General features: G+C 42.7%; 1 protein-coding gene across 5 annotated transcripts; it reads left to right on the forward strand.

The window, feature by feature from the left end:
• The first annotated feature begins 6934 nt into the window (after nucleotides 1–6934).
• LOC139560652 (pre-mRNA-splicing factor 38B-like) lies at nucleotides 6935–25101 on the forward strand. Of its 5 annotated transcripts, none has more exons than XM_071377631.1 (6): nucleotides 6935–7477; nucleotides 8116–8184; nucleotides 18526–18677; nucleotides 20847–20907; nucleotides 23559–23791; nucleotides 23900–25101. In XM_071377631.1, the coding sequence occupies exons 1-6, from the start codon at nucleotides 7253–7255 to the stop codon at nucleotides 24684–24686; spliced, it is 1527 nt and encodes a 508-aa protein (XP_071233732.1). In that variant the 5' UTR covers nucleotides 6935–7252; the 3' UTR covers nucleotides 24687–25101. The 5 variants fall into 5 exon arrangements, with proteins under 5 accessions (XP_071233732.1, XP_071233733.1, XP_071233735.1 ...); XM_071377632.1 differs by having other exon boundaries at nucleotides 6966–7331; XM_071377634.1 differs by having other exon boundaries at nucleotides 6967–7477; nucleotides 20847–20921.
• The last annotated feature ends 1833 nt before the right edge of the window (nucleotides 25102–26934 follow it).

Here is a 26934-nt window from a genome sequence, read left to right on the forward strand (position 1 = left end):
ACAGGGTAGTAGAATGCTTATGTTGCTAGCTCCGACAGGGTAGTAGAATGCTTATGTTGCTAGCTCCGACAGGGTAGTAGAATGCTTATGTTGCTAGCTCCGACAGTGCGGAAGAATGCTTATGTTGCTAGCTCCGACAGGGTAGTAGAATGCTTATGTTGCTAGCTCCGACAGTGCGGAAGAATGTCTAGCGAATACTAATACACAAATAATAAAAAAAAATATAACAATCCAAAGTACATATATTACAGTGAGAATACAGAATATAAATATGTGGTGTTTATAGACATATAATTTGGTAAAGAAAATTTGTATGCACAGTAGTAGGTAGATTAGGATGAGCTACGTTGAGAATACAGTTTATAAATGCACAGAGTAAAGAGTCCTGGAGGGCAGGTAGCATGCCCCCTGTGATGCGCTGGGCTGACCGCAGAGCCATTCTGTTGAGGGCGGTGCATTCCGACAGAATGCACTCAATGGTACATCTGTAGAAGTTTGTGAGGGTCTTAGGGGCCATGCTGAATTTCTTCAGCCACCTGAGGATAGAGGCGCTATTGCGCCTTCTTCCCCACACTGTTGGTGGGGTGGGACCATTTCAGGTCCTCACTGATGTGTCCGCCAAAAAACGTAAAGCTTTTGACCCCCTGCTGTGGCCCCATCGATGTGGATGGTGGCGGGCACCCTCTTCTGACTCCTGTAGTCCACGATCAGTTCCTCTGTTTTTACATTGAGGGAGAGGTTATTTTCCTGTCACCACTCTGCCAGGGCTCTAACCTCCTCACTGTAGGTTGTCGTCGTCCTTGTTGGTAATCAGGCATACCACTGTCGTGACATCAGCAAACTTGATGATTGAGTTGGAGTCGTGCGTGGCCATGCAGTCATGGGTGAACAGGGAGTACAGGAGGGGGCTGAGCACACACCCCTGTGGGGTCCCCATGTTGAGGATCAGTGTGGCGGACGTGTTGTTGCCTACCCTCATCACCTGGGGTCGGCCCATCAGGAAGTATAGTTGCACAGGGAGGAGTTCAGACCCAGGGCCCCTTGATAGATTTTGAAACAGTGGATCCATTCAGGCTCAAAAAGCGGTTATATTACTCCTATCATTAGTACTCAACGCAGGGTCGTGTGGGGGTTGAGATAGCCCTCAGGGCTACTTGTCACCGCCAGTCTGGCAGCCCTGGCTCTGCATTGCAGGGCAGATGGCTTGCTGCAATGGATCTTTATACTATCACTGGCAAGGAGGGAACGTTCCAGGAATAATATATTTAATTTACAGAGCTGCTGCACTGGATTGGGAAGCTGAGCCCAATTTCTGCTGCATAAAAAGGCCCATGTATTACAGCGAGGGGAAGAATGAACACATGTAGTGAAGAACTGTCTTTGACTCTAGCTTTTGAATATATGAGAGAAGGGATTTGTATGTTCTTGATTGTCAGCGTATACTGCAGTGATGGAGGGGGAATAGTTGGAGCAGGGCTTGAACCACCAACACTATCTCCTGTGTCATAAGGGCTCAGACTTCATGGCAATAATGTACAGTTGCACTAACTGTAAGTCACTCTGGATAAGAGCGTCTGCTAAATGACTCAAATGTAAATAATGGCAAGAGCAGTAGGCATAAATAAATCAAAGCTTGACCGTTTACTTGTGTACACACACCTAGGACTGATCCTATGCAAATGCTTCAAGACACAATAGGCTAGCCTAACACACTTAATAATGGATGGGAGAAAACGTGTTATTACATGTAGTAGTATTATGATCACTTAGAATACATTTTTCAGAACAACATGATTGTGCATCTCATCGGTGTATACATTGAGTCAAAGATTTAGAATTCCTCACTGCAGCAGTTAGTGTACATGTAGAGCCTACTTTGGTACCCATTTAGGAGACTCACTCATTGGACGAGAGAAACACACTTTTCACGCCACTTCAATACGGAAGTTGCTTTATCGTAGCGGGTTAAGAGACTGGGGAAAAGGTTAGGGGGAAATAACCTAATCTGCTACGAAAATCACTTTATCGAAGTGGCTTGAAAAGAGTGTCCCCGTTTGACGAACAGCGGCCTCCACTTCGGTGCTTTAAATGCCAACAGATTGGGCATGTTGCTAATTTGTGCACTGTGCAAAGGTAAAATGAGATGTGAAAAACCAGGGTAGTAGATATTGTGGACTCCTTGGCCTTCATGTGTAGGGCATCAATATGACTGCTCCACATACGAGCAAGACTGCACAAATACAAGAAGTAGTGAAGGCAGCCAAAGACATTCTGGGGATTTCTGAAGTTACTATAGAAATGATACATCGAATGCTGAATCAAAATTCAAAGGATGATCAGGATAATAAGTAGTATCATGGTGTTCCTTGTTGTCCAATGGAATGCCAGGAGTTTGATAGCCAATGAACAAGCATTTAAGACATGTATATACTGAACAAAGATATAAACCCAACATGTAAAATGTTGGTCCCATGTTTCATGAGCTGAAATAAAATATCCCAGAAATGTTCCATACGCACAAAAAGCTTATTTATCTAAAATGTTGTGCACACATTTGTTTACATCCTTGTTAGTGAGCATTTCTCATTTTCCAAGTTAATCTATCCACCTGACAGGTGTGGCATATCAAGAAGCTGATTAAATAGCAGGATCATTACACAGGTGCACCTTGTGCTGGAGACAATAAAAGGCCACTCTAAAATGTGAAGTTTTGTCACACAACACAATACCACAGATGGCTCAAGTTTTGAGGGAGCGTGCAATTGGCATGCTGACTGCAGGAATGTCCACCAGAGCTGTTGGCAGAGAATTTAATGTTAATTTCTCTACCATAAGCCACCTCCAACGTCCTTTTAGAGAATTTGGTAGTATGTCAAACCGGTCTCACAACCACAGTCCACGTGTAACCACGCCAGCCCAGGACATCCACATCTGGCTTCTTCACCTGCAGGATCGTCTGAAGGGGTGCTGATGAGTATTTCGGTATGTAATAAAGCCCTTTTGTGGGAAAAACAAATGCTGGCCCACCCATGGTTGTGCCCCTGCCCAGTCATGTGAAATCCATAGATTAGGGCCTAATGAATTTATAAAAATTTACGTATTTCCTTATGTGAACTGTAACTCAGTAATATTTTTGTTCATATACATGATTTAAATGTTTTACCAGACGTGATGTGTATACAAGAAACATGGCTTAAACCTCAGTTCGATTATATTATACCTGGGTTTATCTCTGAGAAGTGATAGTGCTCGGGTGGTGGGTGTGCTACATTTATCAAAGAAGGTGTAGCACATAGAGTGATTAATGGTTTCAAAGAACATGATTGTGTGGCGGTGGAGATGTGTAGAGAAGGGGGTATTATCACGTTGTTTAATTACTGTAATCCTTGTAAACCCAATTCTGTGTGTGAATTAGACATAGTTGTGAAATCCAGTTCAGGTTATGAGGAGATATGGTGTGTAGATTTCAATGCGGGTATCAGCTTGTGAGGTAGCACTGCCACGGATGCCAATGGTTTAATGGTTGAAGATTTTATGGAGCGGAGGGGACTAGTTTGTCTAAATGATGGTCGGGGGACATGGGTAAATATGACTAGAGGTACATCGTCATGTTTAGATCATACATTGGCGTCCTCCTCCATTTCTGGTATATGTGAGTGGGATGTGAAGATAGAATCCACAATTGGCATTGATCATTTCCCAGTTATGTGCAGCATAGACGTTGACGAATGTTTTCAGAAAAGGGAACTGGTTTCCCTGATCGTGATAATGCTTTTAAAACTTTCTAGAATAATTTTACATTTGATAGCATGATAGTCTTGGAAAGTCATTAAGAATGCAAAGAAAGGTGCATGGCGGGGATTCTGTTCTTCTATAGGAAGGGAAACAATTGGGGGATGTGTGGAAATTGTTAAAGAGGATGATGGGGAAGGAAAGACAGTACAGATACCTGAGGAAATGTTATGGCTGTTTTTTGCAGCAGTTCATAAAGTTGACAATCTAAGTGATGAATGTAGAAGACGTAAGTAAGAAAAGCTAAGAATGCATGAAGATGTATACCGTAAGGCGTGTGATTCAGGAGAATCACTGGATTGCAGAATTCACCATGTTTGAAATAACGAGGGCTTTGGAGGAGTGTGGTTGCACTGCTCCAGGTGAGGATCCATTATGCTACATTATGTTTAAACATCTGCCTATAGAAGTTTTGGGAAAGATTTTGAGTTTATGTAACAAAATATGGCGGACAAGAGTGCTACCATCAGGATGGAAATGTGCTGTGGTGTTGCCTTTTGTGAAGCATGGTAAAGATCCATCCAGTCCTACTAGTTATAGACCTATTGCACTTACATCAAATCTCTGTACGTTAATGGAAAAGTTGATTGTAGGTAGATTTATGTATTATCTGGAACATAGGGGTCTATTAAGTCCATACCAGAGTGGATTCAGAAAAGGAAGGACCACCCTTGATGCATTAGTTAAAGTTACTACTTAGGTGACCAAAGATTTGGCAATGAAGGAAGTGATGTCAATAGTATATTTTGACATTGAAAAGTAAATGATACAATGTGGCGGGAAGGTCTACAGATTAAATTGAATGGAATGGGTATTAGTGGGACAATGTACAACTGGATTATGGATTTCTTGTTTGACCGAACCTTCCAGGTCAGGGTGGGATCGGAGTTATCAAGAGAATACGAGGTGGAAATGGAACCCCACAGGGTAGTGCTATTGGTCCTATTTTATTCACGTTGATGATCGATGATATCTTCGGGAATATCGGACAGGGTATAGGGGCGGCCTTATATGCAGATGATGGTGCCATTTGGAAAAGAGGAAGAAATATTCTAATAATAGTAATAGAGAAAATGCAAGGTGCTCTTGTCACATGTTGTTCGCTAACAAGAAGATAAAGGAAAAGGAAGATGTCAGTATTCAATTATATGAAGAACGAATGGAAAGGGTAACAGAATTTACGTATTTGGGGCTATGGTTTGATGAAAAGCTTAAATGGAGACGTCATATTACATGTATTGACACTAAATGTAAGAAAGTATAAAATCTTATGAGGAGAGTAGTTGGGCATGATTGGGAGGCAAATAGGCAATCTTTACCGAATATTTATTGTACTTTGATGAGATCGTCCATAGATTACGGGTGCTTTGTATACGGTTCTGCGGCTTTTACATCGCTGTTGCGCCTTGATAGGATGCAAGCGAGGGCACTCAGGATGTGCAATGGTGCAATGGTGCATTTAAAACTACACCGGTTGAGGCTTTACAAGTAGATACTTGGGAAATGCCACTATCCCTAAGAAGAGTTAAGATAGCCCTGGCATACTGGGCAAGACTGAAGGGTAGTACAGTAGATCATCCTACACTGACAATATTGGATGACTGCTGGGAATATGAACGATATCAAGAGGGGTTTTGGCTCAGATATTGGGAAAAGGGTTGATGACTATGGACTCAGGGACCTTGTTATTGGGCCATCTGTGGCAATAGGAAATGTGCCACCGTGGTTGATGGATTTTGATTGAAGAAAAGAAACAGTGGCGTGAAGAAGATAATGTAGGAACAAAAGTAGATCAATATAGTAATTAGTTTTATTCTTGCCTTCCAATGTATACATATGGTTCAGAGGATCCCATGAACTGGAGGACAGGAGCAGGTGTATTTATTCATGAGTTCAGTGTTAATCTATGCAAGAGACTAACAAATGATTGATCTGTATATTCAACAGAAATGGTTGGATCATTTTTGCATTGCAATGATAGAGGGGGTGCAACCAAAAAGAGTAGTAATATGTTGGGACTCTGCATCACTTTTGTGTAGTTTAAAATCTGGAAAGTCAGAACGTGAGGAATTATGGATAGAAAGAATGACGCTGTTGTTGGGGTTGCAAAGAAAGAAATGGTATTGAAATGCAGTTCTGATGCATTCCGGCTCATACAGGAGTTAATGGAAATGATATAGTAGATATAATAGCAAAACGAGCAGTGAAAAATAATATTGTGGATATACAGCTGCAGTTGGGTAGAGGGGAAATTAAAACATTGATTTGGAAAAATGGGTTAGATTGCTGGCAGTGACAATAGGAGGAAAGTAGTAAGGGCAGATGTGTTTTATAGTACTGGAGTTAATGTCATATAATGGGAAAAGAAGGGAGGAAGGAAGGGAGGAAGAAGGGAGGAAGTTATGTTGTGTAGGTTGAGATTAGAGCATACGGGATGGAATTCCTCTTTGAAATGTATAGGGAAACATGGTACTGGAATGTGGGCAGCAAGTATCCTAGTGGTTAGAACTTTGGGCCGGTAACCGAAAGGTTGCTGGATCGAATCCCCGAGCTGACAAGGTAAAACTCTGTTGTTCTGCCCCTGAGCAAGGCAGTTGTACCCCGGGCTCCAAAGACGTGGATGTCGATTATGGCAGCCCCCCGCACCTCTCTGATTCAGAGGGGTTGGGTTAAATGCGGAAGACACATTTCCCTGTAATGGCTGTATGGTAGAGGAAACAATTGAACATGTATGATTATTTTGTGAAATGTGTGACGTAGAAAGGGAGAGTTTGTTTGACAGGGTCAGAGAGGTTGGAGGGGAATGGGGAGTGGGTGGTATTTTGTGTGGGGGTGATGGGAGTAGTGAGGTTTGTAGGGAATGATTTGATTTGATTAGAAATTCAGGGTTAGTTAAGAGAATAATATAGTGGTATAAATCAGTGGAGGCTGCTGAGGGGGGCTGGAACGGAGTATATGGAATGGCATCAAACCATGTGTACCATTCCACTGATTCTGCTCCAGCCATTACCACGAGCCCGTCCTCACCAATTAAAGGTGTCACAACTTCCTGTGGTATGGATACAGTGGGTCGTGACCGGTCTCACACTCCAGTACAGTAGGTGGCGATGTAAGCAGCTGTCAGTTGGTTGCAATCCGGCAATAAAAGCGTAAAGAACAAGAAACACGGCGTTAGTTTGTCATTACATTTTACGGTCTTTTACTGGCAGTGGCTGTTACGTGCACATTTTTTTGTCGAAGAATCTCGGCTAGCCAGACATATAGTTATAGAAAGTAGGGTTTTGGCGGTCTAAAATCGGGCGCTAGGTTATTGTAGAAAATAATTTATTTACCGTGACTATTGAAGGTTTCATATCGCGTTTTAATGGCGTTATAGTCAGAAGCATCTATTGTGTAAGAAAGCTAACGTTAGCGGCTAATTTCCCGCATTGTTGAATCGACAGCGTGGGATCCTCGCATTATGGCCAACAACACTGTCGTCGGGAACCAGCAACAACCACAGGCCGTGAGCAAGATTGGCCCTAACGCTGGAAAACATGGTAACAACTTGCCTCTCTGGGGCAACGAAAAGACTATGAACTTGAATCCTATGGTTCTCACCAACGTGCTCTCATCTCCATATTTCAAAGTTCAGCTTTACGAATTGAAAACCTACCATGAGGTGGTGGATGAGATCTATTTCAAGGTAACGTCGAGACCCATGCTACAAGGCTAGCTAACGTTAGCTAGCTTTGATAATGTAGCTAACGTTGGTTAGCTTCATAACCTTAGCTAGCTGTTTGAATAAAAAACTTGGGAAATGGCTAGCTAAATTATTTATTGGCAGGTAACGGTAACAAATTTTTGCCATAACTTGTTTTAATGTGGCTATCTCAATGTTAATTCCACGGCTAAACGGACACTCGTTTCTATTCTGTTTACACATTTGAGCGGTTAACTAACGTTAGTTAGTAATAGCTATATTTAGCTAGTTAACAATCCCCAGTTGTGGTGGTTTCCTGTAGTTAAGTCGACTGCTGATAATTGGGAATATTGTGTTGGAAGTTACTTTAAAGTAGTTATCTAAACTTTCTAGACAAACCTAGCTTAAGTTAGCGAGACTGACTAGCCAAATATCTAACGTTAGATTACATAACACTAGCTAGTTATGTTGACTAGTGAGCGGTAATTGCATGACCATACAACGCAACGTCATCAACATATTTGCATGTGAGATTTGTCACTTATGGCTTAATATTAACTTTGAGGCAGCCAACAAATGACGTAGCCAACGCCACAATTTGATTTTTGCATCATTGGGTCACCATGTTATTTTCTCCCTAGGTTACTCATGTTGAGCCCTGGGAGAAAGGCAGTAGGAAGACTGCCGGACAGACTGGAATGTGCGGAGGGGTAAGTTAGAAAGTACGTGCCTTTTGCCTTCCTGTGTTTATCTCCCCGATGCTGCTGGGTTATTTCAGTGTCTGCAGCTGAGAGTAAAATCCATGCAAGTTCCATCCTGGCCAGAGAAGCTAGTCTCTGCCAACTCATGTTTATAAGTGCATCACAAATAGTCAGGTCCAAACTTATCCAGTTTCCGAGCTGGTCACGGGTGCACCTCAGCCACGCTCAAAGTCCTAAACGATATCATAACCGCCATTGATAAAAGACAGCCGTCTTCATTGACCTGGCCAAGGCTTTCGACTCTGTCAATCACCGCATTCTTATCGGCAGATTCAACAGCCTTGGTTTCTCTGACTGCCTCGCCTTGTTCACTAACTGCTTCTCAGATAGTGTTCATTGTGTCACATCAGAGGGCCTGTTGTCCGGACCTCTGGCAGTGTCTATGGGGGTGACACAGGGTTCAATTCTCGGGCCGACTCTTTTCTCTGTTTATATCAATGATGTCGCTCTTGCTGTGGGTGATTCTCTGATCCACCTCTACGCACCTCTTCTGTATACATCTGGCCCTTCTTTGAACACTGTGTTAACAAACCTCCAAACGAGCTACAATGCCATACAACACTCCTTCCGTGGCCTCCAACTGCTCTTAAATGCTTGTAAAACTAAATTCATGCTCTTCAACAGATCTCTGCCCCCGCCCGATTAGCATCACTACTCTGGACGGATCTGACTTAGAATATGTGGACAACTATAAATACCTAGGTGCCTGGCTAGACTGTAAACTCTCTTTCCAGACACACATCAAGCATCTCCAATCCCAAATTAAATCTAGAATCTGCGTCCTATTTCGCAACAAAGCCTCATTCACTCATGCTGCCAAACATACCCTCGTAAAACTGCCTATCCTAGCGATCCTTTACTTCGGCGATGTCATTTACAAAATAGCCCCCAACACTACTCAGCACACTGGATGTAGTCTATCACAGTGCCACCCGTTTTGTCACCAAGCCCCATATGCTACCCACCACTGCGGCCTGTATGCTCTCGTCGGCTGGTCCTTGCTACATATTCGTCGCCAAACCCACTGGTTCCAAGTCATCTAAGTCTCTGCTAGGTAAAGCCCCGCCTTATCTCAGGTCACTGGTCACCATAACACCCACCCGTAGCACGCGCTCCAGCAGGTATATCTCACTGGTCATCCCCAAAGCCAACACCCATTTGTCTGCTTTATATCTCCCTCATTAACTTTAAGCATCGGCTGTCAGAGCAGCTTACCAATCGTTGCAGCTGTACACAGCCCATCTGTAAATAGCCCTTCCAACTACCTACCTCATCCCCATATTTGTTTTTGTTTTCCTTCTCTTTTGCACACCAGTATTTCTACTTGCACATCCTCATCTGCACATCTATCACTCCAGTGTTAATTGTTAAATTGTAATTACTTCACCACTATGGCCTATTTATTGCCTTACCTCCTTACTTCATTTGCACCCACTGTATAATGTTTTTTCTATTGTTTTTGATTGTACATTTGTTAATCCAATGTGTACATCTGTGGTTTTTATAGCTTTTCTTCATCTTGGCCTACCTGGTTAAATAAAGGTGAAATAAAAAACACATTGGTCCCCTTGATAAAGATGAGCAAAAAAATATTATAAGATAAACACATTATTAATACAATTGCTCAGAGAAAGAGATTTTGTTTAACAAGTAATCCCTTTTCAAAAAAAAAAGAAGATGAGAGTAAAAATTGAGACCCCTGTTTTCAAACCTTTCAATAACTCACCTTGCCAGGATAACGGCACAGCCTTTTTCTAAAATGTTTTCTGAGATTGAAGAACACATTAGGAGGGATCTTGGACAATTCCTAAAAACAGAATATTTCCAGATCCTTAATATGCTTTCTGTGCTTGGACTTCCCTCTTCAATTCAAACCACAGGTTTTCAACAGGGTTGAAGTCTGGAGACCTATAGATGGCCATTGCAACTTGTCGGTTTTTGTGGTCAATTAATAATTTCTTTGTGGATGTGTGTGCTTATTGTATTGCTGGACAATCCACTTGAGGCCAAGTTTCAGGCTCCTGGCAGGGGCAACCATTTGTTGGCTAAAATATACTGCTACTGGGCAGAGTTAATGATGCCGTTGCCCTTAACAAGGGTCCCAGGACCAGCTAGTGCTGAGTTGCGGTAGGTTTCGCTACTATTATTAAAAATAATCATGGGTCAGGGCTTCCCTAGTGGCGCATTGGTGTTAGAGGAGTCGCTACAGATCTGGGTTCGATCCCGGGCGTTGCAGCGATGGGACAAGACTGTAACTACCAGTTGGATCACAAAATTGGGGAGAAAAAGTTTAAATAAATACCAGTCATGGGTTTTGATTATTTGACCTTAAAATGATTCAAGCTTTTAATGGAAATTCCAAAGCCAAAAATAGTAAATTGCCAAAAGGGAAAAAGAATTCCATTGTCTGTCAGGTCCACATAGAAAAATAAGAATTTACTATGAAATAATAAAATTAATTACTTTGTTTTATTTGACTTTTTAATTCCTTAAAGTCATCTGTGCTCAGGCAGTAACAGCCAGACGACAATCCAATGTTATCTGTTCCTCCCATACTGTACTGTCTTTAGTCATCCCATTTAGCTAGACTGCCCAACTATGCTGCAGAGCTGTCTGACAATCATTTGACTAGTTTTTGAAAGTCGACAGTTCATGAAAGTATGCCTTATCCTTCTCACATGTCGTTGTGTACATTTCCCCCTCATGCGGCAACGTATGCCCTCTATCTAACCTAACAGGAGTGAAAGGGGATACCTAGGCAGTTGCATTACTGAATGCATTCAACCAAAATGTGTTACGCATTTAATCCAACCCCTCTGAATCAGGGAGGTGCGGGGTCTTAATTGACGTCATCGGCGCCCGGTGAGCAGTTGTTGCTGGTTAACTGCCTTGCTCAAGTTTTTCCACCTTGCCGGCTCTGGGATTTTAACCAGCAAACTTATGGTTACTGGCCCCACACAGTGTATCCAACTCGGGCCCAGCCAGAAAAGAACAGGAGCAATGGATTGTGGTTATTGTAGTTATTTGCCACATTTCTACGCTAAACTAGCCTGATCCCAACCATTCTCCTGCTGGCTGCAGATTCTGCCATTAAGTTGCCGGTAATATGTAAAACTTGGAATCTGCAACTTTTCTCATGTGGCATAACAATTTATTATTTCTACCGATCTGCGTGCCAGTTATGGTTTTTATATGCACACTTTTGTGGAACAGCTTCATTTAATTTGTCTTTGTATCTCAATCATTGTGATGTGGTTAATCAAAATTCTATTCCAATCAATATTAAAATGATACAAACCTAAAAAAGAAACTTCTATTGCCAACTATGTAAAAATGGCCTACATAAAGCCAACAAATAAACTTTGCAGCCTGTAGGTAGAAAATATCTGGGTAAACATACATATCACATAGGCATGGCCTGTCTGCCACCAACTTGAAACATTGTATCAACTATTAACTTGGGTCTTGCCAAAGCTCACTAGCAAACTAACTTCTGAGCCCTACGTTTCCCACGCCAGTAAGCTCGGGACAGACGCAGCTGTAGGCTATCATGTAGGCCTATTTTATGACATTTCCACTGGATGAGAGCATGACATTTTTTTTAATCAAAGGAGAGCGAGCTGGAGAGGTTTTCCAAATACATTGAGGAACTATTGTCATTTTCAATGGATGTAAAACAGATTTTGTTTGCTTGCTATTTGAGGTGAAGAAAACATTACTTTGAGAAGCGCCACAGCTCATTAGTGGTGGTGAGTTAATTAAGCCAATCAGAAATACTATTAGATTCCCAAATGGGCACATTTATTTGCTTACATTTGCACGCAGGCCAGGTAGCCTATAGGCCTACTTCTATGCGTAATCAAGTGTTTACTCAACATTGACAGGAGTGTGCCAAACAAAAGGCACTGACCTAATTAACTCATAAATGTAATGAAATGAACAAACTTGTTTCTCACAAGTGTAGCATAGGTTGTGTGCTCTGCAAACACTCTCCAACAATGAGACTGGTAAAAGACTGTAATAATATATTGAATGCATTAGCAGAGATTACTGTAAACAAACATTGTAGATTAGAAATGATAGGAATTAATGGTAAATGTACTACTGGTGGTATATGGAATGGAATTGACTGACAATCAAGCGCAAACAGTTCACAGAATGAAGTTACGGAACAATTAATGTGCGCAAATTGGCAGGAGAGCGCATTCTGGAGAGAGACTTGCGTTGTCGCGACATTTCCCTTATTCTCGGGCTGTGCCGTCCCTGCGTCCTCCGCAATGGATTAGTCTCAGCCTACGCAATGGATTAGTTCACTGAGATGGGTGTGAATAAGACTGCTGTCTCGAGTGCCATAAATATATACATTTTCTACTGCTCGACAAAAGAGATCTGTCATCCAACAGCCTAACGACCAAACAATCGACCAGTTGACTAATTGGGGTCAGCCCTAAATTGAACCAACGCCGGTCAATTAGTTAAGTAACCTAAAATCCCTCAGCACTAGTGGAAACAAAATTGCCCCAACAGTTTTGAATGGGCCTATTGTTGGCATTTTCTCCTTAAAGGGTAGAAAAAATTATTGGCACCCCTATTTTGAATAACTCACCTTGTGAGGATAATGGCACTGAGCTTTTTTCTAAAATGTTTTATGAGTTTGGAGAACACATTAAGGGGGATCTTAAACCATTTCTTCATACATAGTCTTTCATTGATATCATTTGTCTGTGCCTATGAACTCTTCAATTAAAACCACAGGTTTTCAACAGGGTTGAAGTCTGGAGACTGAGATGGCCACTGCAACATGTTGATTGTTGTTGTCAATTAATACGGATGTAACTATTCGCCCGATGCGCATCAAGTATAAATGCCCTAACCTCTGCAGGGGCCGTGTCACCGTAAATGCTGCATGGCACAATGCACTTCTTTCTCCAGAATGCACTCCCGCCAATTTGTGCACATTCATTGTTTCATCATTTATTTGTGTGAATTGTTTGCGTTTGATTGTTAGTGTATATCAATTCCCCTTTACATATATCACCAGTAGTACATTTACCCTTCATTTCTAATCTACAGTGTTTGGTTATGTTAATTTCTGTTAATGCATTCAATATATAATTCCCTCTTACCGTTTTCATTGTCTGAGTGTACACATTGTTAGCAGAGCGCACAACTTATGCAACACTTGTGAGAAACAAGTTTTGATTTATTTCATTCCATTAATGAGTTTTGTCAATTTAATCAATGTCTCCTGTCTGGAGAGCTCCTGTCAATGTTGAGTAAGGACGTGCACCTGATTACGCTTAGAAGTAGGCCCATAGGCTTCCTGGCCTGAGCACAAATAAATATAGGCATATAAATGTGCCCATTTGGGGCTCTGATTGGCTAATGAGCTGTGGAGCTTCTCAAAGTAATGTTTTCTTCACCTTAAAGAGCTATCAAACGAAATCTATTTTTACATCAACTGAGATGTATGACAATAGTTCCTCAATGTATTAGATACATCTTTCCAGTTCTCTCCCTTTTGAGAGAACTGTGTTAAAGGGAAAAATGTCATGCTCTGGTCCAGTGGAAACTTCATTAAAATAGGCCTACCTGATTACTACTTATTCAGTGCTTGACTTGGACTGAAATAGGTTTCGGTGCTGGTACTGTTTATTTTTAGGTGCAGGAGCTCCACTATATTCTGTAAGAGGAACAGGAGCTCAAGCAGTAGAACATGTGAGGTGTCGGGTACTCTGCTCCAGTGAGCTCCTGCCCAAGTCAAGCACTGCTTTTTATCCCTTGCACAAATAGCCTACAGCTGTCTGTCCTGAGCTCACTGGCGCTGGAAAATGAGTGCCCAGAATATTTTATACAATTTCGATAGCTGCAGCTTCTGACCAGCCCCAAATTAGTAGTTGATACAATGTTTCAAGTTCGTTGCAGGTGGGCCATGAATGTGTTTGTTAAAAAATACACATCAAACCGAATTGCATCAATTCGTTCCCCTAATCCAGGGGTGTCAAAGTCAAATGGACGGAGGGCCAAATAAAAAATTTAGCTACAAGCCGAGGGCCGGACTGTTCGAATGTTCATTGAAAATTTTTTAAATGACGCATATAGTCTAGTGAACCTAATTGAACCTACTGAAAACCTAACAAATATATTCCAATATGATCAGATAAATAAAGCAATATTTTCTTATGGCTCTGTCAGTAATCTTTAATTTTCAACAGACACAAAAGACAAATTTCCTTTATATAAAAATCCCCATAACATGAACATTAAATGAAAGAAACCGGTATTCAAGGCACCATCAGTAGCCTATATTTTCTATTTTAGCAAAAGTGGGCTAAATTTACTTCAAAGAAAAAAACAATAATAGCAATTTTCTATCATCCACTCAACTGAAATATTTTTAAAATATAATTGGATTGAAATACAATAAAATAAAGTGCAAAAATCTATTAATCAAAAACAACACTTTGTTTAAGGAGAAGTAACATGCAGTGAAAACAAATATTAAACTTTAACTTTTAAACTTGAACTGAGTAAAAACTCTAAATATGTGATTGCACAGTAATGTTCACTTGTTTGAGGTTGAGGGTGATACTTGGTGGTGTCCCATCTTTTCCACAAGTTCATCAATGTTCGGGGTAAGGCTCTGAGCTGAGGAAATCCTCAGAATTGAGTGGAGGTGTTCAGCAGTAAGTCGACTTCTGTGTGATGTTTTGTTCAGGTTCATCAAAGAAAACAGTTGTTCACACAGGTATGTGCTGCCAAACATAGACAACGTTTGAGCAGCCTGGATGCGCAGCTGGGGCATTGTGTCGGGGAGGAAACGGGCGAACTCCGCAGCACCCACTGCCGCATATTTTGCCCTCAGTGCATCATTGCATTGGAGGTCAATCAACTCCATTTGGAGGTTTGGTGGTGAGCTTTCCACGTCAACAGCAAATGGGTTACCGAGCAGTTCCAACCTGCTTTTTTGTGCTTCAAAGTCAGCAAATCGGCGTCGAAAGTCAGCGGCAAGCATACCTATTTTATCAGCCAACTGTGCGCTCGGGAACGCACTGGTAGAGAGCTTCTCTTTCATGGTCTGGCAGCTGGGAAAGTGGCTCAAATTTTCTTTCCGCATCTGCGTCTCCCACAGAGTCAGTTTGGTTTTAAATGCCTTCACTGTACTGTACATATCAGAGATGACATGATCCCGACCCTGCAGCTGCAAGTTCATTGCATTCAGATGACTCGTAATGTCACACAGAAAAGCCATTTCACACAGAAACATTTCGTCTCGGAGTTGTGTTGTGTCTTTCCCTTTGCTGTCCAAGAACAGACAAATCTCCTCACGAAGCTCGAAACATCTTTGAAGCACCTTTCCCTGGCTTAGCCATCGCACCTCTGTGTGATAAGGCAAATCACCATGCTCCGTTTCTAACTCCGTCAGAAATGCCTTGAACTGGCGGTGATTCAAACCTTTGGCTCTGATAAAGTTAACTGTGCGCGTGATGATGCTCATTACATGCTCCATTTTCAAGGCTTTACCGCACAACGCTTCCTGGTGTATGATACAATGATAAGCTGTCAGCTCACCTGTCGCGTTTTCCTCTTGCATCTTTTCCCGTATCTTCGCCACCAGTCCGCTCCTGTGTCCACACATCGCAGGTGCTCCGTCGGTTGTCAAACCCACGAGTTTTTCCCAAGGCAGCTCCATCTCATTTACACATCTTGACACCTCTTCATACAAATCATGCCCCGTAGTTGTGCCATGCATAGGACGTAAAGCCAAAAACTCCTCTGTCACGCTTAGGCTGGAGTCCACTCCGCGGATGAAAATTGACAACTGGGCAATGTCAGAAATGTCGGTGCTCTCATCCACAGCCAAGGAATATGCAATGAAATCTTTTCCCTTTTTCACAAGCTGCTCTTTTAGATTGATGGACAACTGGTCTACTCTCTCGGCAATGGTGTTTCTGCTCAGACTCACATTTAAAAAGAGTTGCCTTTTTTCTGGGCAAACTTCGTCACAAACTTTAATCATGCAGTTTTTGATGAAATCCCCCTCCGTAAATGGCCGGGCTGATTTAGCGATCTCTTCTGCCAAAATAAAACTGGCCTTGACAGCAGCCTGGCCTTGTGATTTGGCTTTTTTGAACAGAGCCTGTCGAGATTTGAGGCCTCGTTTTAATTCCTCTGCCTTTTGTAGCCTTTGTTCCATGTCCATATTCTTGTTTTTGTCCGCGTGTTTCGTTTCATAATGTCGTCTCAGATTATACTCTTTCAGTACCGCCACACTTTCTCCACACAGAAGACACACAGGTTTTCCAGCTACCTCCGTGAACATATACTCCGACTCCCACCTTGTTTGAAACCCCCGGTTCTCAGTGTCCACCTTCCGTTTTGCCATTTTTGATGGGTATCTGAAAGTAAATTTTACTGTGATGCTGACGACTGCTGTGCCAATAAATATTGAAATGAAGCAGCCTACTGCTCGGTACGTCACCGTTGCATTGTGGGAAATGTAGTATTGGTGCGTGTAAAAGATCTGCGGGCTGCCGGCTTGCTGCGGTCTGCGGGCCGGTTCTAATAATAAATCAAGATCATCCCAGGGGCCGTAAAAAACCTTCTCGCGGGCCGGATGTGGCCCGCGGGCCTTGACTCTGACATATGTGCCCTAATCAAACCGTATCATATCGGAGCCCATGTATGTAGATGGCTATTGAATCATTCATAAAAGGAGAGATGCACATCCCTATCAATTAACCACGTAGTAGATTTTCATGTGTGCTTGGGCTTGTTGTTTTGTTGGAAGATTCACTTGTGACCAAGGTTCAGCCTCCTGGCAGAGGCAACCAGGTTTTTGATTTAAAATATCCCCATACGATCAAAGCTCCACCACCATATTTTACAGTAGGTTTTGGGGTCTTTTCTGCACAGGCATCTTTCTTTCGATGCCAAAACCCCAACACTGATGTGCGTGGCCAAAGAGCTCTCTTTTCATGTCATGCAACAAATGTTAACTAGAGTTTACTAAACTGCATTGGGACTTGGATTGGATCTGGTGCTATGGCCAGATGACATGAAAATTGAGCTCTTTGGCCACGCACACCAGTAGTGGGTTTGGCAGCGAAAGGAAGATGCATGTGCAGAAAATAACCCCATGCATATGCAGAAAATAACCCCATGCATATGCAGAAAATAACCCCATGCATATGCAGAAAATAACCCCATGCATATGCAGAAAATAACCCCATGCATATGCAGAAAATAACCCCATGCCTTCTGTAAATATTGTGGTGGATCTTTGATCATATGGGGCTATTTTGTTTGCACTGGTCCTAGTGCCTTTGTAATGATGCCGTTGACATTAACATTTTTTGCCAAAAACCTGGTTGCCTCTGCACGGATCATCCAGAAAGACAATAACCCCAAGCACACATCAGAATCCATCAAGAAATGAATTGACCACAAATCGGCCTCCTATTGAAAACCTGTGGTTTGAATTGAAGGCAGTCCATAAGCAAAGATGAAGGGTATCAAGGATCTGGAAGGATCCTGTATGGAAGAATGATCTAAGATCCCTCCCAATGTGTTCTCCAATCTTGGAAAACATTTCAAAAAAGCTGTGCGGTTATCCTGGCAAGGTGAGCTTTTGAATGGCACCCCTGTTTCAATACCAATCTTTTTCTATTTAATGGTATTAGTATAAAATATAATCTCCCAATGTTTTGGGTGCATATAAAATAGCTCTTTTTTTGCTCATCTTTATCAACGGGGTCAATAATTTGACCTGGCTACATAATAGACGTGAAAAGTCAGAATTTGAAAGTTGGCTGTTAGAAATATTACAATGAAAACATACTTTGAATCTGCATAGTTCAAGACATGGCACATGGAGGTGTAGTGAGAGACCCAATGGGCTGGACAGTTCTCTTATCACTCATCTGGAAGAAAATGGATACTAAAAACGATGTAAAAATATCAAATGATAAATAATTTAAATAGCATGGGTGACTGGGGAAAAACAAACTGAATTTAAGGCCAAGCGGCAAACAATAATGCTGGCACTGGGGATGGGGGTGTGAGCATATGAGATGTAGTCATTGTTGGCGTGCGTGTAAGTTGTTTGTATATGGAAACAAGTCTGTAGTTGACAGTTGAACGCAAGCAACACACTTAACTTAGTTGTAGAGTAGGGCCGTGTTGAAAACTGATAATGGTTCACCCCAAAACTTAGTGGTCAACTTGAGATGTTAAGGAACACTGGTCCAAAAATAACATGTCTGACTCATGAACCTCTGTTGTCCTCAGGTGCGGGGAGTCGGGACTGGCGGCATTGTGTCCACAGCCTTCTGCCTGCTGTATAAACTGTTTACCATCAAGATGACCCGTAAACAGGTGATGGGACTGATCACTCACAACGACTCACCCTACATCAGAGCACTTGGCTTTATGTACATAAGGTACAACTCTGTTTTAATGTTGGTTTATGGGAAAGTATGTTTGCACAGGAGGATAGGACCCATTGGACCTATTTTATATTTATTTATGGCTGCAAATACATTTCAATCACTCGACCTTAGTGTTGCAACCTCTTTTTGAAATGCTCAGCAGTCATTTTGTGGTGTTTAGTTGCATGCATAGACTTAAACATCGCGTCATTGTATCTGTCCCGTTATGGCTTCTGTGAGATGCAGCGCCATTGAGGCCATCCCCACTTTGATGAAGTCAATTGTCTTCTACTTCTATGAGTTGGCAAACAAACTGAAAGGGTGCCCACTGCCACCTAGAGTGTAGTATTTGAACAGGTATAATGCCAAGGTTGGTTATTTACTGCCCCTGAAATGGGAAATATGTGTCTTTGCCATAGATGAATAGGGCAAACTTTTTATAGCATTTTCTGACACCCTACAGTAACACTATGGCACCAGTTGAGTAGCTGTATTAACCACGCCCCTCTTTAAACATACCTTTTTCGATGATTGTTCCAAGTACTTATTTAAATAAGAATAAGGTGTATAGATATCACACTCAAAATGAGTTGGCGGTGATATTCCTTTAATAATCCTGCCTCCTGAAGCCACATGTTTGACATGGGGGAGGGGACCAGTATCTTTATGATAATATTTTATCAATGAATGTAGAAGCAGTAGTCATTTCTCATACTTTGATCTGGGTTTATCCAAATGTCATCAAATTACATGAAAAACGTGATTTTGACTGTTCATGACGTTTAACCCTGAGCATACAATTTCCGTACCCTGCCGAAATTCTAATTAACATAATTTAAAAAATCCTCATCATGGTCTGCTTAAGCGAGTGATATCGTCTCAATCCGCCAATATCGCCCTTCCACATCTGCGGTGAAAGGTGGCAAAGCTAGAGCAGTGTTTGTCAGACCAATCGGTCTTCTCACAAAAACCTAAACCTTCCGAACGGTTTGGCCTACACAGTATTATGACCACCCAATTGAAAGAAGAGACCGTTTTCCTCTAGGATGCTCACAAGACTCGTCTGAAGTCGGTACAGCCTCTTTTGCCAACTTCTGTCTTCAGCGTCCGAACGGTTTGGGATGCACACTAATATGACCCCTATGTGGACAGCTGAGACTTTCACAAACACGATGGTGTTCACCGTTTTGCTCTAGGATGCCCACAAACCTTAGCAAGCCTTCGTCTGAAGGTCACCGGTACCAGGGGGGAAGGAAGTTTAGTGCCTGAAGAGGATAAATACATGTTTAAAAATAAAATATGTATACAGTAAGTCAGGTTTGGACACCTACTCATTCATGGGTTTTTCTTTTTACTATTTTCTACATTGTAGAATAATAGTGAAGACATCAAAACTATGAAATAACACATGGAATCATGTAGTACCCCAAAAAGTGTTAAACAAATCAAAATAGATTTTATATTTGAGATTCTTCATATAGCCATCCTTTGCCTTGACAGCTTTGCACACTCTTGGCATTCTCTCAACCAGCTTTGAGGTAGTCATCTGGAATGGATTTCAAGTAACAGGTGTGCCTTGTTAAAAGTTAAGTATTGGAATTTATTTCCTTAATGCGTTTGAGCCAATCAGTTGTGTTGTGACAAGGTAGGGGTGGTATACAGAAGATGGATAAAATCTGACCCTGGGCAAGGCCGTTAACACAATGTTCCCCGGGCGCAGATGACATGGATATTGATTAAGGCAGCCCCCTCACCTCTGATTCAGAGGGGTTGGGTTAAATGCGGAAGACACATTTCAGTTGAATGCATTGTTGTACAACTGACGTCCCCCTTTGTCTTACCTGTCCTTTCCTGGAATGGTGAGTTGCTTTTGAGTGTTATTACACGTCTTCCCAGAAGAAAATCTGATTCACATACAACACTATATAGTTATCAAAAAGGAGGACCAAGGCACTATTCATGTTATTAAAATGCCTTTATTTGTATGGCATGTACATCTTTTTGATGACCAAAGAGCACCTTCTGTCTACCAAAACCTATTGTGTACCTTAGCAGTAATTCCCTCCCTCCCTTTTTTCTATCTCGTTTTAGATGTGTAACAGGCGGTAGTCCAAGACTTCTACATGTGTTATTCAATGGGATGTTCATAATTAGATGCTCATAGTGTGTTTGTTCATCTAGATACACCCAGCCCCCTGCAGACCTGGTGGACTGGTATGATGTTTTCCTGGATGATGAGGAGGTATGTCCACACGGGTAATACTTTCATGTTTCTCTACCTTTCACTAACTAGTCTGGCATGATCCAAACTGTTGTCTCAGTTCTCTCCTCGTTGTGATGCTCAGAGCTGATTATTCACCTTTGCCTTCATTTGGCTTAATTGCCCCCCCAGTTGGGTAACTAGGTAATTCATTCTGCTGTGCTACCTGTTTTTGTCAGGGTAAGTATATTCGACCATAGTCAAATTCTGTTAACTAAAGGCATGCCCAGATGTAATCCGGACTTATTGCACAAAACAAATTTACAAAACTTGTCCACTACTCCGAAATGTATAACATGGTTCCTCCCTGGCCCCACCACCTCACAGATCAGTTTTTGTTTTGTAAAAAATTGAAATTACAATTTTATTAGAAAATATACCTTTAACACATCAATCCTTTGCTTTGTTTGCTTTTCTCTGACACACACACACACACACACACACACACGCGCGTCTACTTAGCACAATTTAATAATTTCCTGGGGAGAATCTTGTTATAGATTTAACTTCTCTGTGCACCTTCAATTGGCTGGATAGTGTTTGGCAGACTGTGCAACCAGGCCTACTTTCTTGTTCTGATGCAATATTTTAACCTTACATCCTCTGACAACCTACCTAACTGGCTAATTCCCATGTTCTCTTCTTTAGATGCCCCTTGTGCAGCAGGTGAATTGGATAATGTATCTCTCAGCACTGTTGGTTTGCGTGTGTGAGTGCAAAACGGCTGTTCAGTTCTCTACCCATTCAAACCTGGTCTCTCTGTAGCTGGTGTGCACCTACCTACTTATCTACCTCCTCCACTCTGTACTTGCACTGTGGCCAATGTCTCCCTGGACTGTCGAGGAAGGAGGAAGCACAACTCTTCTCTTGAAACCTTTCTTCACTGTCCACGGATCCATCTCCATTGTTTAAAGTCGTTTTCTCTCCTTGTTTCACCTCCACCTTTACTACTCATTTTAATGCTAGTGCAGATGGTGGATAAGAGAAGAGGAAGCCACTTTAGACTATTGAGATGCACCCCAGGTTTTCTGTTATTTTGACAACATACACAATATATACAAAAGTATGTGGACACGCCTTCAAAATAGTCGAATCGGCTATTTCAGCCACACCCGTTGCCGATGGTATAAAATCGAGCACACAGCCATGCAATCTCCATAGACAAACATTGGCAGTAGAATGGCCCGTACTAAAGAGCTGAGTGACTTTCAACATGGTGCCGTCATAGGATACCACCTTTCCAACAAGTCAGTTCCTCACATTTCTGCCCTGCTAGAGCTGCCCCGGTCAACTGTAAGGGCTGTTATTTTGAAGTGGAAACATCTAGGCGCAACAACGGTTCAATGGCAAAGTGGTAGGCCACACAAGCTCACAGAACAGGACCGCTGAGTGCTGCTGCGTGTAAAAATCGTCTGTCCTCAGTTGCAACACTCACTACCGAGTTCCAAACTGCCTCTGGAAGCAACATCAGCACAATAACTGTTCGTCGGGAGCTTTATGGGTTTTCATGAAATGGGTTTCCATGGCCGAGCAGCCGCAAGCCTTAGATCACTGCTCAATGCCAAGCGTCAGCTGGAGTGGTGTAAAGCTCACCGCCATTGGACTCTGGAGCAGTGGAAACGGGTTCTCTGGGGTGATGAATCACAATCCACCGTCTGGCAGTACGACGGAAGAATCTGTTTTTTGCCGATGCCAGCAGAACGCTACCTACCCAACTGCGTAGTGCCAACTGTCAAGTTTTTGTTGTGCTGTTTTTCATGGTTCGGGCTAGGCCCCTAATTGAAGGGAATATTAACGCTACAGCATACAATGACATTCTAGACGATTCTGTGCTTCCAACTTTGGCGACAGTTTGGGGAAGTCCCTTTCCTGTTTCAGCAGGACAATGTCCATGTGCACAAAGTGAGGTCCATACAGAGATGGTTTGTCGAAATCGGTGTGGAAGAACTTGACTGGCCTGCTCAGAGCCCTGACCTCAACCCCATCGAACACCTTTGTGATTAATTGGAACACCGACTGCGTGCCAGGTCTAATCGCCCAACATCACTAATGCTTTTGTGACTGAATGGAAGCAATGTTCTAACATCTAGTGGAAGCCTTCCCAGAAGAATGGAGGCTGTTATAGCAGCTAAGGAGGGACCGACTCCATATTAATGACTTTGGAATGAGATGTTTGATGAGCAGGTGTCCACATACTTTTGGTGATGTACTGTATCTTTGTAAGAGAGCTCAGTCTAAGTACAGACTCTTGAGGACAGCCAGACAGATTAGATGCCAGCAACTATTTTTCCATTTCCCTATTATTATTTCCTATATCAGGCACTAAGCTACATTTTTATGCAAACACATGATAATGATTCATATGTGTGCATATTAAACTAGATGAAAACAGAGGTGAAGTTTCAGTACATGGTCATCACAAATTATATTTGATTTCTAATTGAGTGATGGAGGCAAGTGTTAAAAACCAGGTACTAGGAAGATAATCCTGTAAATCGCGCTGGATAAGTGTCTGCTAAATGCCAAACATTTAAATGAATGAATAAGATTCTAAATAAAATCAATGCCTTTTGTACTTCTGTTTGCATCTGTGTTAATAAGGTTCTGAATACCCCCCCCCCCCATGTTCTCAGGAGCTGGATGTGAAGGCTGGAGGTGGCTGCGTTATGACGATCGGAGAGATGGTCCGGTCGTTCCTCACCAAGCTAGAGTGGTTCTCCACTCTCTTTCCACGCATCCCGGTTCCAGTGCAGAAGATGATCGACACGCAGATGAAGGCAAGGCCCCGGAAGGTTCCCGAGAAGGTAGAGGAGCCGGAGGAACCACCAACAGAGGGGCGGGCAACAGAGGGCCGTAGACGCTCCAGGTAGGAAATGGAGCGCAGCCATTACAGATAATATTTATTATGTTGATCACATCTGTCGGAGGGATTGTGACGTTAATGCAGCTGAAATGTTGGTTTGTTTCTGGTCAGGAGCCCCAGGCGTACCCCGAGCCCCAGGAGGACTCCCAAACGGTCGAGGAGCCGGAGCCACCACCGTGAACGAGAGCGCCACGGCCCCAGCTTCGACCGCGAGCTGGAGAGGGAACGCGACCGCCAGAGGAAAGAGCGGGACTCTGGGGATGGGAAAGGAGAAGAGCGGGAGAGGCGTCGGTCCCGGAGCGCAGACCGTACCCAGGAACGCCGGGAACGTCGCGGGAGCCGGGAACGCAAGGGAGAGCTAAAAGACAGGGAGAAAGATGCGCAGGGGGGTGTGGAGAATGACAGGAGGAAGGACAGGGAGTACCATAAAGATGGGGGCAGCGAGAGGGAGAGGTCCAAGGACAAGAGGAGCAAGGGAGAGGCGGAGGACAGGAGACAAAAAGAAGAGCGAGATGAGAGGGGTCACAGGGAGGAGAGGAAGGCCAAGCGCTCCAGTCGGAGTGCAAGCAGGGAAAGGAGACAAAAGAAGTCCATAAAGCGGCAAGTCAAAGAGGAGCGCAGAGGCAAGGCTGAGGTAGGGGAGGACAAGGAGAAGTCCATAAAGCAGCAAGTCAAGGAGAAGTCCATAAAGCAGAAAGTCAAAGAGAGCAGAGGCAAGGCTGAGGTAGGGGAGGACAAGGAGAAGAGTAGGAAGAAGCAGTGCAGCCGGGAGGGGGAGCAGCGCTCGCACAAACACAGCCGCAGTAAAGAGCGGCGCCATCGGCCACATGAGCCCAGCAACGGGAAAGACCACGGGAAACACGGAGAGCGCAAAATGAGCCAGAGCACAGAGCGATGATTGCGAACTAGTGCTGAGCCCCCGTAGCTCAATTCACAACTCTCCCTCCATCCTTTTTCTTCCTTACATTTTTTTTTACTTGATCATGTCGCTTGTTTAAAATTTAAAAAAACGTTAGCACAAAATCACCTGAACTTGTCTTTGGCCAACGTAACTGTGTAGATCTTTCTCTCTGCCTTTTCATCCCTTTCTAGACCAGCGTTACTCTTCTCTCTACTGTAGTCATTTCAATCTTTATGGTACTTTGTTTTTGTGTCTGGAAAGTTCCAAATTGCTTTGTACATATGGATCTGAGAATGTTTTAAATCCTACAGAGAAACCTCCAAAGGGGAATTTGTACTACGCACTGAGCCGTGCTGTATTTGGTCAATTGCTCTGTTGCATTTTGTTTTCTAATAAAACAACTTTTATGGAAGGAGAATTCTGATTGTAGTTTTGTTGATACTGTAATCCCTAACGCAAACCAGTACAAATCTTCACTGTGCAGCAAACATCACTTCCTCTGCTCTCCCTGTTTTGTACCACTGCTCAAACGTTACAACATACAAACCCGTTGAGCTATTGAAAAAGTTCTGATTCAATCGGCACCATTGGCACCATTTTAATCAGTGGGTGAGTTTCTGGCACGATCTCAGTTAAGCAATTACTCAGTACATCCAAATGTAGTAATTACCCTGACTACACGTTATGAAGAGCGTCATGACCCATTGTGCATCATCCCAGTCAGAAATAAACTTGAAGTACTATATCAATGAACGGGGATTATCCGAGTAACATCAGTCGTATATTTCTTTATTTGAACAGAATGTTTGAAACCAGGGAACATGTCGTCCCCGGCGAAGGATACGGCGCTCCCCTTTGTGCCAATTGCGATCACGTGACTAACAAGTTTCAGGTGTGTGACCACAGATTATCCATTATGTTAGAGCTGCCATATCTGGTCAATAATGAAAATGTCTTAAAGTGGAAGGCAGTTAGCCTGCGTACCAGTCCCCAGGGCTTGACATTCAAGTAAATTTGCCAGTGGCACACCGGACCAGTCCCAAGTGAAAACTGCTGGCCTGAATGAGAGAATTAGTGGCGCGGGTCAAGATGACAGGAAAGCAAGTTATGCACGCAGTATTTCAATCATGGGTGATTTTGGGAAAATACCTTCTATAGCCAACACTAAAATCTGATCGGAAAACAATGTAACCACCCCCCCCCCCCTCTCGATGTAATGAGCCCAATAACATATTGGTGTGCTATTTTAGCAATACGCATCAACACCAGTCTGATGCAGCATCATGGCTAAAGCATAGGGTTGCGTCTCTGCATTATTTACCCCAATGGGCTATTCATTAGCTAGATCAGAAACTCCAAATATGTTTTTGTTGCTTGTTTGTCCTAAAATAGTGCTTTTTATAATGCTTATAAATAGTGTAATTGTGTGAATCGGGCGTTTCTAGGATTTGAAGACAATGGGGGCTTAGCCCAACACCAGTAGGGTGTCTGGGGGCATTCTCCCCCAGCAAAGATAAATTAATTTCAACATGAATTTAGTGCACCTTCAGATGAACTTTGAGATCTTTTTCAGGTAACTTGCCCTTTCCCAACTGCCACAGCAGACACTGCCAGTACTCAATTAGAGTTGATATCTCTACTCTGGAACACTACTCTCTTCTCTGGAGCACATACAGTTGTAGTGTGAAGTTTACATACACACCAACAAATATTAACATTTTACGTCATTGATTTAGCCGGTGGTAACTTGTGGAATAGACACCGGCTGGAATACGGTTTTAACCAATCACGATTAGACCCACCCGTTGTATAATTGTAATTACACGCTGCTCCGTTGGCCGGATCCCAGTGCTTGGTAAGGTCTTGGTCCTCAGAACTCACCCAATCTCATCTATGACAGAGTGAAAAGGAGCCCTCTACAGAATACAAATATTTTAAAACATGCATCTGTGGGGGAAAATTACAAATGAGAGAATTGTCTATTGTTATTTATTAGTGTTTTTTTTACTGATACAAACTTGTCTTGTGTGACTTAGTCATACAGCACCGGTTAGATGTCTGTCATCACTCAGCAAAATGCCTTTCACTCAGTCAGAGTCTGGATATTCTGAACTTCCAAAAGAGTTGCAAAAAAACTAGCAGGTTGAGGCAGCAGTGAATGAGGTGGAGAGGATATTTGAATGAGGTGGAGAGGATCATGATATTTAGTGTATATATTAGTGTTTATTTCTAGAGAGTGAATTTG

The sequence above is a fragment of the Salvelinus alpinus genome, chromosome 30 (assembly GCF_045679555.1).
Source record: "Salvelinus alpinus chromosome 30, SLU_Salpinus.1, whole genome shotgun sequence".
Taxonomy (NCBI): domain Eukaryota; kingdom Metazoa; phylum Chordata; class Actinopteri; order Salmoniformes; family Salmonidae; genus Salvelinus; species Salvelinus alpinus.